The sequence below is a fragment of the Vanellus vanellus genome (genome assembly GCF_965231255.1).
Source record: "Vanellus vanellus genome assembly, chromosome: 7".
Classification (NCBI taxonomy): domain Eukaryota; kingdom Metazoa; phylum Chordata; class Aves; order Charadriiformes; family Charadriidae; genus Vanellus; species Vanellus vanellus.
Genome location: NC_138912.1, coordinates 33687887 through 33700562, shown reverse-complemented (window position 1 = coordinate 33700562; position 12676 = coordinate 33687887). Strand labels below are relative to the sequence as shown.

The following is a 12676-nucleotide window of genomic DNA, read 5'->3' as shown; positions in this document are numbered from 1 at the left end:
GCTTTAAAAGTCAGTGAAGCCACACAGCTTTGAGTGGCGTTATATTGGTGATCTCTGCTACCAACAGTGTTACCACTAACCTTCTGTCTTCTTCTCTCCATTTCACATTAATTCGCTTTTGTTACTTCAGTTATTGTGGTCTGGATGACTATTCAGTACTCTTTTTTCTTCTTTCTTTGTTTGGAATCTCTCCTTATATTTCTCATTTTCCCAGATTAAGGAAGCACCAGTTGTGTCACTCAAGCACAGTATCTGTCAATAAAGGGAGAATACTTAATATCTTAGCAAATCATTCAGCTTCTGGAGTAGGGACCAATAAGCTATCATCTTCCACCTCTGATGCATGTTCTTTAATTATCATTTACATATAACTTACACTCCCTTTGAAAACATCTAGAGTTTGCAATTCTGACACATGGGAGTTCTTACTCCTGCTCAGGTTCTGAGGGCCGCACACACGATTGGGGTTTTTCAGGTGATTAGAGGAGAAGATTGGGCAGAGACACATTTTATATCTTGAAGCTATAGCAAGGAAGAAAAAAATCCAATACTACAGAAAATCTCTAGTGCAGGAGATTAGTCTGTATGATTAAGATCAGTTCTGGCTCTAAAACTTATGGGCATTTTCAAAAATGCTCTCAGACCTGAACCATTGCAGCTGTGGCTCTCTTGGGGTGGTTTCCCTCCCAAGAAATTCTTTTGCTGAACTTTGTTGTAGAAAAAGGCATGACAAGAAGAGTAGCTGCTGGTTTTGAAGTCCTTTTATTGATGGTGTTATAGGATCCTTCTGGTTCTGCTGCATCAATTAACTAAATAGCCTCTAATCCCAGAGCTGCAGGAGTCTGTCTCAGTCAATGCTGAAGAGTAAACAACACTGGTTTAGCGCGCCAGAACTAGAACTTGAGAGGCTGCAAGGCTGCTCCTGCCACTTGAAGATGATATTTTGTTATGTGGTTTTAAGCCTAGCCATGTTATACTGAGCTCCAATTGATAAGCCACAGAAAACACCTGATCTCAATATGCAAGAAGCAAATAATAGAATGGTGGAAAAGTAGCAACACTAAAATGCGCTTCAGATGGTGAAGCTTCAGCGCCGCTCTAAAACCTTTCACATTTAGAAAGCTTTAAAAGTTGAATTTATTGTTCATGCAGGCACGTTAGTGTCCTGCTGCAAAGACAGCAGTTTTTGTCCATTCTGACATTACTTTTGGCATCTGAATTTAGGTATTCAAATATAATAAGAGTTTTTGATGCTGGAACTCTGTGCTATGCAATATCAAGCTTAACACAAAGAATACTCATCTTACGCATAATATTGGGAGTTAAAAATCAATCTGAAGCCATGGCTGCGAGCAGATAGATATTCCTTCTCTGATGGTCATGTTGAATGTGTAAAAGCTATGCTGGTACATGCGATGCTACTTTTGTTGCAGAGGTTTTGTGCTGGGAATTGGCACGAGTAAATATTGTTTCATGGCTCAGCAGGTCTCCACATGTCATTTTTCAACTTATTCCACTGGATAGTGTTATTGTAGGATACAGCATTACCGTGATGGACTGGCAAAGGAAGACTGACAAGAGAAGCATGCTGGTTCAGTCAAGGATGAAGAGCAGGATTTGGAGCATCAATCTCAGTGCAGGTCATTTTAGTCAAACAGTTGCTACACTGCACTTGGTGCTGGGCCTCTGCCGGGGGAACTGATGGTCTCACAGTGCCTGGTTGGTGATGGTCTGGAAAATAAAGCCAGTATTAAACTGTCTGTTGTTCCTGAAACTGTAGTATTGGTAGGAGATAAAGGTGACTGAGAGGTCATGATGTTCTTTTGCAGGTTGAGTTGGGCCTTTTATTTCAGGTTTATTCCGGGAGATTTATTCAGGTCTGCCTGCCTTGTTCTGATAGGAGCTCCATACCAGCCTGAGTGCTACAGTGGTTTGTAACAGCAAGCCAATTTTCCATTGGAATATCCAATTTTCAGATGCAGAAAGAGATAGGAAGGAGGCAGGGAGGATGGGAAGGGCTATCAAGAAGAATCGCTTTCATACAGAACGAACGCTCAAATACAGATATCTTCAGCATATTTTCACGGTACATTATCTCTCTCGCCTTGGCTCTTGGTACGTGCTCAGTTGTTATCAAGACATTTGTGTGGAAATTTCCAGCCTAATGAACCCTCGTAAGGGACTGCAATATGTTAGGCCCTGATTCAGCAAAGCAGTGTGTATGTACGTGTAGGTTTGCCTGTTTCACTTGATCAAGGCTGGATGCCTTTGTGTTCTTTGGATCTAGAGCATTTTCTAGCCTTATCAACAATAATACTGTACCTTCATTGTCTGACATTTACAGCAGAAAAACAAAAACAGAGCAGGACTAGAAAGATGCAGTAATTCAAGCTGTTAAGATTTATGGTTATTACCAGTGGATGATATTAAAGTAATTCACTGACATGATATACAAGGCTTGTAATAATTTCCCTCAAAAAAAAATTGAAGGGCAAAAGAATAAGGGTTGCTTTGTGTTTGTGTGTTCCATTAGAATTAAAAAGCACAGTATTTCTGATTTTTTTTTTTTTTTTTTTTTTGGCACTTATTCTTGTGGCTTTTGGTAAGCCCTTCCCAGCTTCTAACTCCCATATTGCTGCCCATTCTTTAAAACAGCTAGAAGCAGCATGGCGGCTGACTGCCAGAAGGTGATGCACATTACAGCTGTATTAAAAAAAAGCCCTGATTTTCTTGGAAGTAACTTTTTTAGTGTTAGGATGTCTACTAAGTCCCTAGGCACTTTGCCAGTAAATATAACTCTGAACCTAAACTGCTGTGCAGAAATGTCTATAATTTTGGGTTTGTTTAGTTATTGGGTGGGTTTTTTTAATTATTAATAGCATTTGAAGCAATATATTTTAACCTCCTGGACACATTTCTATAGAGAATGAAAGTAGCAAACTCAAGTAGCTATGAGATTTGCTACTTTTGTAGTTAATTTGGTTGTGTAATCACAGAATCTGCCAGTTGGAGTGTTTCAGAAAAGTTGAGAGAATACCTGTTTTCCATGAGGATGTTGGGATATAAATATAAATGTTATACCTTCCTGAGCCTAGAAACAGTTGAATGCAGGAATCTCTACTGTAGCTGAGAAGAAAGGATATCCTGTCTGGGTCTCAGGCATTAAAAGGGCATTTTGCTAATTAGTTTTATTATGACCAATGCCATGACTACAAACATTGCTGACTATAAACATGAAAGGTGTTTTCTGGTGGCTGATGAGGTCTAACATGACCAGTGACCCGCCGCATCACATCTCTGTCACTCTGCTGTCAGTGACTGTGTGCTGCACTGGGCACTTATTCATCAAACACGACATGATGTGAGATCACCATCGGGTATGGCAAACTGAAAGAAAGCTTCCAGTCCCCTCCAGGGAGTTCAGACAGGAAACTGGTATTTTGCTGCCAGGCTAGCAGGTGCCCACATTGCTTCTAAGGACATGTGTGGTGCCTGAGATGCCTTTCCCTGTGTGATGCAGAGAAACTGCCTTTCAGTGCACGTGCCTCCAGCTGCCATACCTGAGCAGGCCAGCAGCACCAGGAGCTTCAGAGGGAGCATCCTTCACCTTCAGCTCTGGGACACCAAGAGCTGTAGCAGGGAGAATAATGACCATGTCACCATAGAAATGTCATGATTTCTACCACGCATGTAGATGTGAAGGAGGAAAAGTTTTCACTTAGTCTCTGATTTAAACAGCAGGCTGGTCAGGAGTGACAAAGAGCATCAATAATTACTCCTTTAGTCACTTATGAAGGTACCACATGTAAATTTTCATATATACCATTTGTAGAAGGAAATGGATGTTGTTCTGCAGTAAATATCAGGGATTTGGTAGCTCCTCCTTCAATATTTGTTGTTACAGGCTGGAGAGAAGAGCTTTTACAGATCACTTCAAAGGGAAATTTGAGATCAGCTGGTCTCAGCTCTCCGATACTCTCCAGATTTTAGTATTTTAGGGTTATTAGCAGGGGGTTTCCAGCAGGTGGCCCTTGACTTTGGATTTCATCTCCCCAGTTGCTTTTATGATGTCTGATTTTTGTTGACCTTGCAGGTCATGTTAAGAGGCCTGTATTTTGAAGGGGGAGAAAAGGAATTAAGTTCTTATATGAGGAGGTTTCACAGTATTTTTTTTTTTTAACTGATATTTTGATAGTCTGGCCATGTTTTAGTCTTTGGACATGTAGAAGCAGGGACCACAGAAGCTGTCTTTGAGGTACATGGCTGTGAGTATGCTCAGCATTCTGCTGAAGACTCAAGACTCTAGCCAGGTTAGGGAGCCCTGTCAGATTCAGACCCTGGGCGCTGCTAGGGAGCTGTTAGGCCAACCCTAAACTAACAGTAAGTGTAAGATGAGGTCCCAGAGTTCAGTTCAGATGATTACATTTCAGCTAGTGCTCAGGCTTTTACCACCGTGCACAGCTATTCTGCGTGAAAATTTCTTTGTAGTCATTTGGCATCTGAGTCAATGTTCGTATAAGTCAACGGGAAGTTTCATTCTGCTGATGCCAATGGAATTTGGATCTGGCACAGTTTCTTGCAATGATTAACTCATCCTGGTTGTCAAAGCTCGTAGTTTCTTTAGATGGCAAAGGGTATATAATTAACTGAAGAAAAAATACACACCCTAATTTAAAGTAACTGGCATAGCTACCATCTCCTAGCATGTGTTAATACAACTGACATTAGGTAACCTCGTGTGAAGTAGTATCAGAGGCAAAGTGACATGGAGAAAATGGTGTGTCTAAACCCATGGACATTTGAAACTTCCCTCCAGTGGAAGTAGTTCACATTTGAGGTTTTCTCTTTCTTTCTTCTGAGCAGCTTTGACCTCATGGATTGAACGTGTGGTGTCGTACTGGCTCCTGAACCCCAGACCTTGGACTTGTCTCCTCAGTGCTTTTGACCAGGTTGTCTGACCTGGCCACACCTCACTGACATGGATGTACAACTGAAGGATGACAGGCTGCAGCTTTTAACTCCCTGTGTACCTCTGTCTCTTGGGAAGCAGGCTTTTCTTCTCAGAGCAGGAAAGCAAAGGCACTTTTTCACCTTTAAACACTGATGAGAGCAGCAGGAGCCTGGTCAATACAAGACCAGCCCATCTTTCAGCATTTCCACCCACAAGGTTGGCTTTTGGATCTAGTTCCAGATCGTTCAATCCCAAGTAGTTATTTTTTGTCTGGCCATGTGGTTGCTTTGGACTCTACCAGCAACCAAGACATGCACCATGGCTGTGTTTCCTCATATATATTGTAACCGACCTTTCTGCCACTGGAATTAATGATCTTGGGCGGCCTCACCTCTTACCCTTTTTCCAAAAGCAGAATTCTTGTAGATCAACAATAGTGGATGTTTGTACTGTGTTTTACCATGTGTTTAGGGTATTTGTGTTCCTTATATCAGATATGATTTTTACAGCCTAGCAATTGATTTTTCCATAAAAACCGGTAATGGAGCATGGGAGCAATACCACACTGGAAGTTCCACAGATTAGCAAAAGGACATATTGCACTGGCAGTGTAGTTTCATCCTACTTGCAAAATGGTGAAGCCCCATGTGAACACTGGCTAAGATGACCCTTCTGGCATCTCAGAGCCAGTTAAGTGGGCTCATGAAACCTGACCTTTAAGGGGAAAGGAATCCCGATGACTCACCGCAAGAGAGGGGGAAGCCCATCAATCCATCTCTGTGAGCCAAGCAAAGCATCTGCTGGAAAGCCATCGAGCTATTAGTGTGATTGGGGCGGAGGGGGGGGAGGTTTGGGGAAAAGTGGCCTCTCTCCGTGCCCTGCTGTGGACTAAAACACCAAATGTCCCGTTTAGAGGTACCCATCTCCTGAACTATCCTTAGATTGATTATGTTTGTTAAGGAAGAAGAGATAGTGTTGTCTTGCAGGGAAGATAAGGCAGAAAAAGATAATTACTTCAAGAAAGATAATCTAATAATTTCCGATGCGTTAAGCATCTCAAGTCCAACTTTTTCAAAACTGCTAAGAGTATTCTTATGGACTAAGAGATTAGAAAAAGAGCAGCAAGAGCAAGCTTTGATCCTCTTTGATTTGTTGCATTGTGTGTTAAATGTTAACTGTCGATGAAAGTGTTTATTACAATTAACAGGTTTCAACATGCTGTTTGACGTATTTTAAATATGTGGGTTTTAAAGTGAGTGAGTTCAGAGTCAGCCTAGCGACTCCTGCTTTGCTACCAGGAGTAGTTTTTAAAAAACAGTAGTAGTTTTTAAAAAAACCTTGTCAGGTTTTTAAGTGGTATTCTTCTTGTACTAACTAGTTTTAGAAAAAATTCCAGAATGTGTATACTTTACTATAAAAAGCCATTTAGTTGTGTTTAGAGCATTTGGTGGGGGAGTCCTGATGTTGACAAACAGTTTTAGTCTGTCCACTAGTAATGAAAAACAAGTAGTCGAAACAAAAAGGATACATTCAAGTTTCTCATCTTTGTAGTTGCCAAGAAAAAGCAATTTCTTCCAGTTTCTACAACACAAGGCCAGACGCATGAAAAATTAGACCTTTCTGTCATAGAGCCTCAATTCACCAGCTGGTGTTCCAGTTTCTGTACAACTATATTGTTCTGGCAGAGCCAGCAAATCTGTTGCATTGTTTTAGATCTACCTTCCGGCTGTTTCAGTCAGAATGGATGAGCGGCAAATTGCACCGTAACTGAGGCGGCCCTCAGCGTGCCTGGTTTTTAGAAAGTTGCTATTACTTACTTTTTTATTTACTTGTTTATTGTCACACTATAGGAGCACCAGGCATGTGAAGCTCACTGTGCAAGGCATTATACACACATATATTTAAAAAGATGGGCTCTGCCCCAGAGAAAGCTGCGCTCTGCCCCAGTCTGACTGTTGGAGAAGCAGGCAAACCTTTAATCAACATGGCATGTGTTGAAGATTACAGAAATACAAGGCATTCAGAGAGGTTCACAAAGAACAGGACTTGAAACAACATTTGTGAGGTGTGGGGTTTTTTGCAAGGTCGGAGGATTTTTCACATAGGCCAAAGAAATAAGCTTAACAGGATTTTCGCTGTTTCATGTCTACTTTTTTTTGTCAGGGGACGTGTGGGATATTCACATTTACTAATTGCTTTCGTTCATTCTAGATGGGATACACTCCTTTGCATGTTGGCTGCCACTACGGAAACATAAAAATTGTTAACTTCCTTCTGCAACACTCTGCAAAAGTTAATGCCAAAACGAAGGTGAGTTTTCCGCTTCTGCCTCACTCATTCAGTGGAGGCGGTGTGTGCGCCGTGCCCACTGCAGCCTTTCCCTTTCCCTGTGCCTGCAGAATGGGTACACGCCGCTGCACCAGGCTGCGCAGCAGGGGCACACCCACATCATCAACGTCCTGCTCCAGCACGGCGCAGCGCCCAACGAGCTCACTGTGGTAAGTGCAGGGGGTCCACCGCGAGGCTGCCGCTTTCCCCTCGGGTTCAGTTCTTCCACCCCGCATAAAGCATTTGAGCAAGGGAAATGTGAAAAAAATGTACGTGGGAGAGGAAAAGAGCAGAGGAAGTCTATTCCCATTGCCCCCGCATCCTCTATGCTATCATGTCTTCCAAAACTAGAACAGCAAACATCTGAAAATCTTTTCATTTTCATCCCGTCTCTGTAAAGAGTTAAAAACTTAGTTATATATCCTACAACCCAAAATATATTTATTTCAGTCACTAACATGCAAACATTTATTTGGCCTTTGTTGTGCATTCTTCTACAGTTAATTAGCGATTTCTACACTTTTCCTTGCTAACATTCAACTTTTGTTATAAATGTTTCAATTGCTAGAATGGAAACACTGCCCTCGCCATCGCTAAGCGACTTGGCTACATTTCAGTTGTTGACACATTGAAGGTGGTGACAGAAGAGACCATGACTACAATTGTAAGTACAGCGTAGTTCAGTAGCGAATGGAAGAATTTTTCTGAAGCCAGTGTATTCAGCTTTGTTTAGTTACTGAGATTCCAGTTTAATTTCCACCTATTTCCTTTTAGCAGTATAAAGTGGATATTGAATCAAATATGAGCACTATTTTTTTAAGGTAGCAGACATTATTAGGATGCATGCAGAAAGAGTACCAACTGAGCAGAAAATGGACAGTGTCAATGACTGGTCATAGTTGCCATGTTTTTCTGCACATCTTGTTGTTTAGGGCACAAAGCACATGAATACGGGCTGGTTTGTAGCTGAAAAGACCTTCCAACAGCCTTGTGTAAATAGAAGCTGCTTCTGCCTTTTGAGAGGGTTTTCCAAAGGACGGATGTATAATGACTTGTATTTGGCCTAAGAAAACCTATTCCAATCTAAAAAGTGGTTGGAATTTACTTAAAAGCACCTCATTGCATAGTTTCTGGCGTCTTATGAAAGATGGTGAAAGGCTGTCTTCTGCAAGCAGCCACAGTCAGCTCCTGCAACCGACATATCCATTCACTGACGTAAACACAAACTCCAGCTTGTTTGTCTGGCCTCTCAGGAAGGCTTACTGCAGCGCTAGCCAAGAGAGATTAAAGGGACTAGTTACCTGTTATCAGAAAAAATGGTGATTCACAGAATCCAAAATATTTCTCAGAAAGATCTTTTGTTCGTTAACGTTTTGCCAAATTGCTCTATGAAGAAAACAGTTTTGTGAGGTGAGGAGCCTCCATGCACCACCATAGTAGTAAAGCCCAAATTGGGTCTTAAGAACATAAGTTCAGAGCATTGGCTCCAAATTTGCTTTTTCCTTTCTGCAACTTTTTTTTCTGATTAAAAAGAAAAAGACAAGTAAGTGCACGTATTTCTTTTTAGGCATATCAGAGACGGACAACAGTTACTGTGTGTTCCATGTTTTGTCATCACCCATTTGTGTCGTCTGTCAGTGCAAGCAGGTGGTTACAATACGATGAGCATTTGGTGTGACAGGCAGATTTTAGCTCTGCTACTGCATGTGCCTTTTCTTCCTGTGGCCTTCCCGGCTGTGGTCTATAATCCAGTAGTGTACAGAAAATCCACCACACAAAAGACACGTTTCGGAACAATGAAATATAAAGGAATATGCCGGAAACTCATCACATTTTTTTCTTACAGCTTCTCTCTAGGTTTTCTCAAGACCACTTTTTTCTCTAGAAAGATTCTAAAATAGTTTTCCACAACCTGAAAAATTTGATGGAGAAGATTATACAGGGTAGCATAAACTTGAATGATTGCCTAGTATACAACTAGGGAGCTGCAGGAAAAGTCAACTCACATTTTTATGCTAAGAACTCCCAAGATCACAAGGTCATTCTTAGCTTGTAGAAGCAGGAAGCTGGGAGAGTTTGTGCTGCGTAAGAGGACTGATCATTTATGTTCTGTAGATGAAGAAGAGTAGAGAGATGGTGGCTCGGGCTGTGAATTGTGCTAGAAGAAGTGTTAGATGCTGAAAGGTCTATACTACCCCAAATACCTACTCTCAAGAGAAGCACAGAAATAATTTCCATTAAAATCAGAATATGCTGCTTATCAGTCACAAGTGTGTAATTGTCAGACTTTGGAAGTCTAGACCTGAAACCTAATGTACAATTGAGGGTCTTAAAAACTCAGTTTGACTGCTGAGACTTATTTTTTGAGGCTTGTGGCTGAACAATTCCCAAGGGTAAATTTATTGAAACCAGGGATGAACATAGCTAATTTTACTATAATTTAGACTCAAACACCAATAAAAAACCCAGTAGTGCCTGAAAAATAAGTCTTGTGATTTTGCTAGTTTAACAGCAATGTGTTAAAAAGCTTTGCAAGTAGTTCCCACAAAATGAAATAAATGTGAGGCTTTTTATAAGTTTTGTGCTGTTTGAGCATGCAGGAGCTCTTCTGCCTATATCAAGTCATGGCAGCAGTAGCCCAAGAAACATGAACTGCCAAATGAGTATTCATGAGGCCAGAGAAAAGATGAAATATTTTAAAATAAATGAAAAAGGAAAAGCTATTTTGTCCTCCTGAACTTGTTAATGATTTCTTATTTGTATATCAAGGATGAGAAGTAATGGTGGTTAAAAATAATATAATATAAAAACTCTGTAAAGATGAGGGTGGATTTTGGTCTGGAGTTTGTTTGGTGGGTTTTCTTGGGTTTGGGGTTTTTTTATTATTTTTTTTATTCCACTGCACTCCTCGAATGGTAACTCTGCAGGGTCTCCTGCATGACCTAAAACTTCACCAGTGCTTGTTATGCAGTACCCCGACTGGAGAGAAAAGTGTGCATGTGTGCGTCATTTGTGGGATGCACAGGTATTCTAGGAACAGATTTCAGGCATTCATAACATTTTTTTTTCTGCTGCTATTTTTTTTTTATATTGATCTTTGAGTCTGAAACGATGTAAACATCAGGGTGAAAATCAACCAACCACTTCTGAGTGTCTTTCATGCACAAATTCCTTGAGGGGTATCATTTAGCCTCCATGTGGTTACAATTGTTCTCATTTGTGGGAAAACACAGAATTCATGCTGAGGCACCTCTGAAAAAAGATCACCTAGATTAAGCCTGCTCCCAAATCGCAGCATTTTTCTAATGACAAAGGAGAAATACTTCCCTCAGAAAGTTTAGTTTAAATAGCGATGACATATTCCTGCTCAAAGTTTAGATGCTATTTAGAGTTCTTATTAAATCCCTGAACATGAAACTATTTTCAGTGCATTTGTTTCTTCTTTTCATATCAACATCTTCTAGGCTTTCAGCTCATGCTTCTTCTGCTGTGAAAATGGTGAATACAGTTTAAAACACAAATAGAATATTGCCTATTTCTGTAGTCTTTTTTAATGTATAGTTCAATGCATCTATAAAAAGGAAAGTGAATAAGAAGCTAAAAAAAAAAAATCTTGTTTTGCTAACTGCAGATAAAAATACGTCCTACCTTGCATTTAGTTTTCAAAATAACTATAATTTTAAGAAAAATTGTCTGCACTCTGAAATGATCTTATTTTCTTTTGCAGACTGTTACAGAAAAGCACAAAATGAATGTACCTGAAACCATGAATGAAGTTCTTGATATGTCCGATGATGAAGGTATTAAAAAATTAAAAAGCCCTCTTGCTTATTTTTCAGTCTTTTGTTGTTGTAAATGTTTGTTTAAAAAAAACAACCACCAAGCACTATTAGTTGGATATAGTCTTTGCATATTCATTATTCTTTTACATTGATTGTTTTGTTGACACATTGATAGTCTATGCTTTTATTTAATTATTTTGTTTATTTAAATCATACAGTTCGTAAAGCCAATGCCCCTGAAATACTCAGTGATGCTGAATATTTGTCAGATGTTGAAGAAGGTATTTGCATTTTTGTATTGCAGTGATATTTAACTTAAGCCTCTTCCTTTTCTTTCATCTGTCTGAAAATTAATCCTTTCAGATAATTTTCTTATTATCCCACTAACAATTTCTGCTTTACAATTAAGAACACTTTCAAAAAATATTTGAGGTATTCTGATAATTCTCTAACTTTTTCTGAATGTCTTACTCCTAATTTTTTAATCAAATTAACTCCACTTTCCTGGAATAGTCCTTTTGCTGCTGCTTCTATAAAGTGGAGGATTGTTTTATTGTTGTAACTGAAAAATTAAATATTGGACAAAAGGGTCAAATATCAAAATACTTTGGAAGAAACAGCTGATAGTGAAAGTGAATGGTGGAAGAAATTTATTTGTTTGTTTTTTTAAATTCTGATGTGAATTCAGCTCTGAAATGGTTGATTTACATTGATTGCGGTGGGCCCTTAGCCTGGAAAGAAGTATTTTCAGAGTTTTTTTTGTTGTGGTTTGGTTTTGTTTTGTTTTTTTAAATAATATTTCAGCCATGACATTCAGTAAGAACACATCAGATCACGATTTTCCTGAATAAAGGGGATGCTGCATTGTGCTCAACATGTTGGTGTTTGTTAGTATTAAGGAAGTACCTTGTAGCTGAGATTTCACCTGTATCATCCTGCAGAGTGATGTGAAATCTGTAAGTGGCAATAAAGTTTTCGGTGCCTCTAGGTAAGTCTCCTGAACTACGGGCACTAGCAACCTGCCTATCCCAGCTCAATCCTCGACGCTGGGCAGGTTTGACATGGCTTCAGTGGTCCCCAAGTATTTAAAACTCCTTTGGCAACTGCTTCCCTCCCCTTTACTGACGTCCCCTGTCAGGTCAGACCTCCCCTGGTTTGGATGTGCAGGAGTTTGTGTGAGTTTCACCAGGAACTGCAGGATTCCAGAGGCTGTGGTGGGATTAGGTTCCCAGGTGACATTCAGAAATAGGAAGGTCTTGAGTTGATGAAGAGGATGACAGTGTCCTGAAGGTGGTTTTTGTGTCCCTCGATTCACTTGCATTGGAACTGCAGTTTTTTCTTCTCTATTAGGAAAACAAGTGACTGGGTTCAATATTCTTGTGCTTCTTTAGTTAACCTCTCTTTCTTCATTCCTAGTGATATATTTACTTTTAATTATTATAGCATTTAAGCTATAAGTAAGGTGTAAAAGCTGTTTAGCAAAGTTCATTGTGTGCCGCTCTTGTTTAATTCATGCATTGAGGCTTTTGGTTTGTTTTCAGTTTGTCATTGTGTTCCCATTGCTGCAGTTCCAAATGGATAGTGTTCTTACCATACACCTGGGTTTTCGAAATAG

At 39.9% G+C, this 12676-nt stretch overlaps 1 protein-coding gene across 1 annotated transcript in view; it reads left to right on the top strand.

The window, feature by feature from the left end:
- ANK3 (ankyrin 3) overlaps positions 1–12676 on the top strand; it is a gene marked incomplete at its 5' end in the record, with an annotated part of 210121 nt that overhangs the window by 116027 nt on the left and 81418 nt on the right. Inside the window, 5 exons of the mRNA XM_082486798.1 lie at positions 7163–7261; positions 7351–7449; positions 7848–7943; positions 11007–11079; positions 11280–11342. Of these exons, the coding sequence (XP_082342924.1) occupies positions 7163–7261; positions 7351–7449; positions 7848–7943; positions 11007–11079; positions 11280–11342 (430 nt within the window). The remainder of the gene's footprint in view (positions 1–7162; positions 7262–7350; positions 7450–7847; positions 7944–11006; positions 11080–11279; positions 11343–12676) is intronic.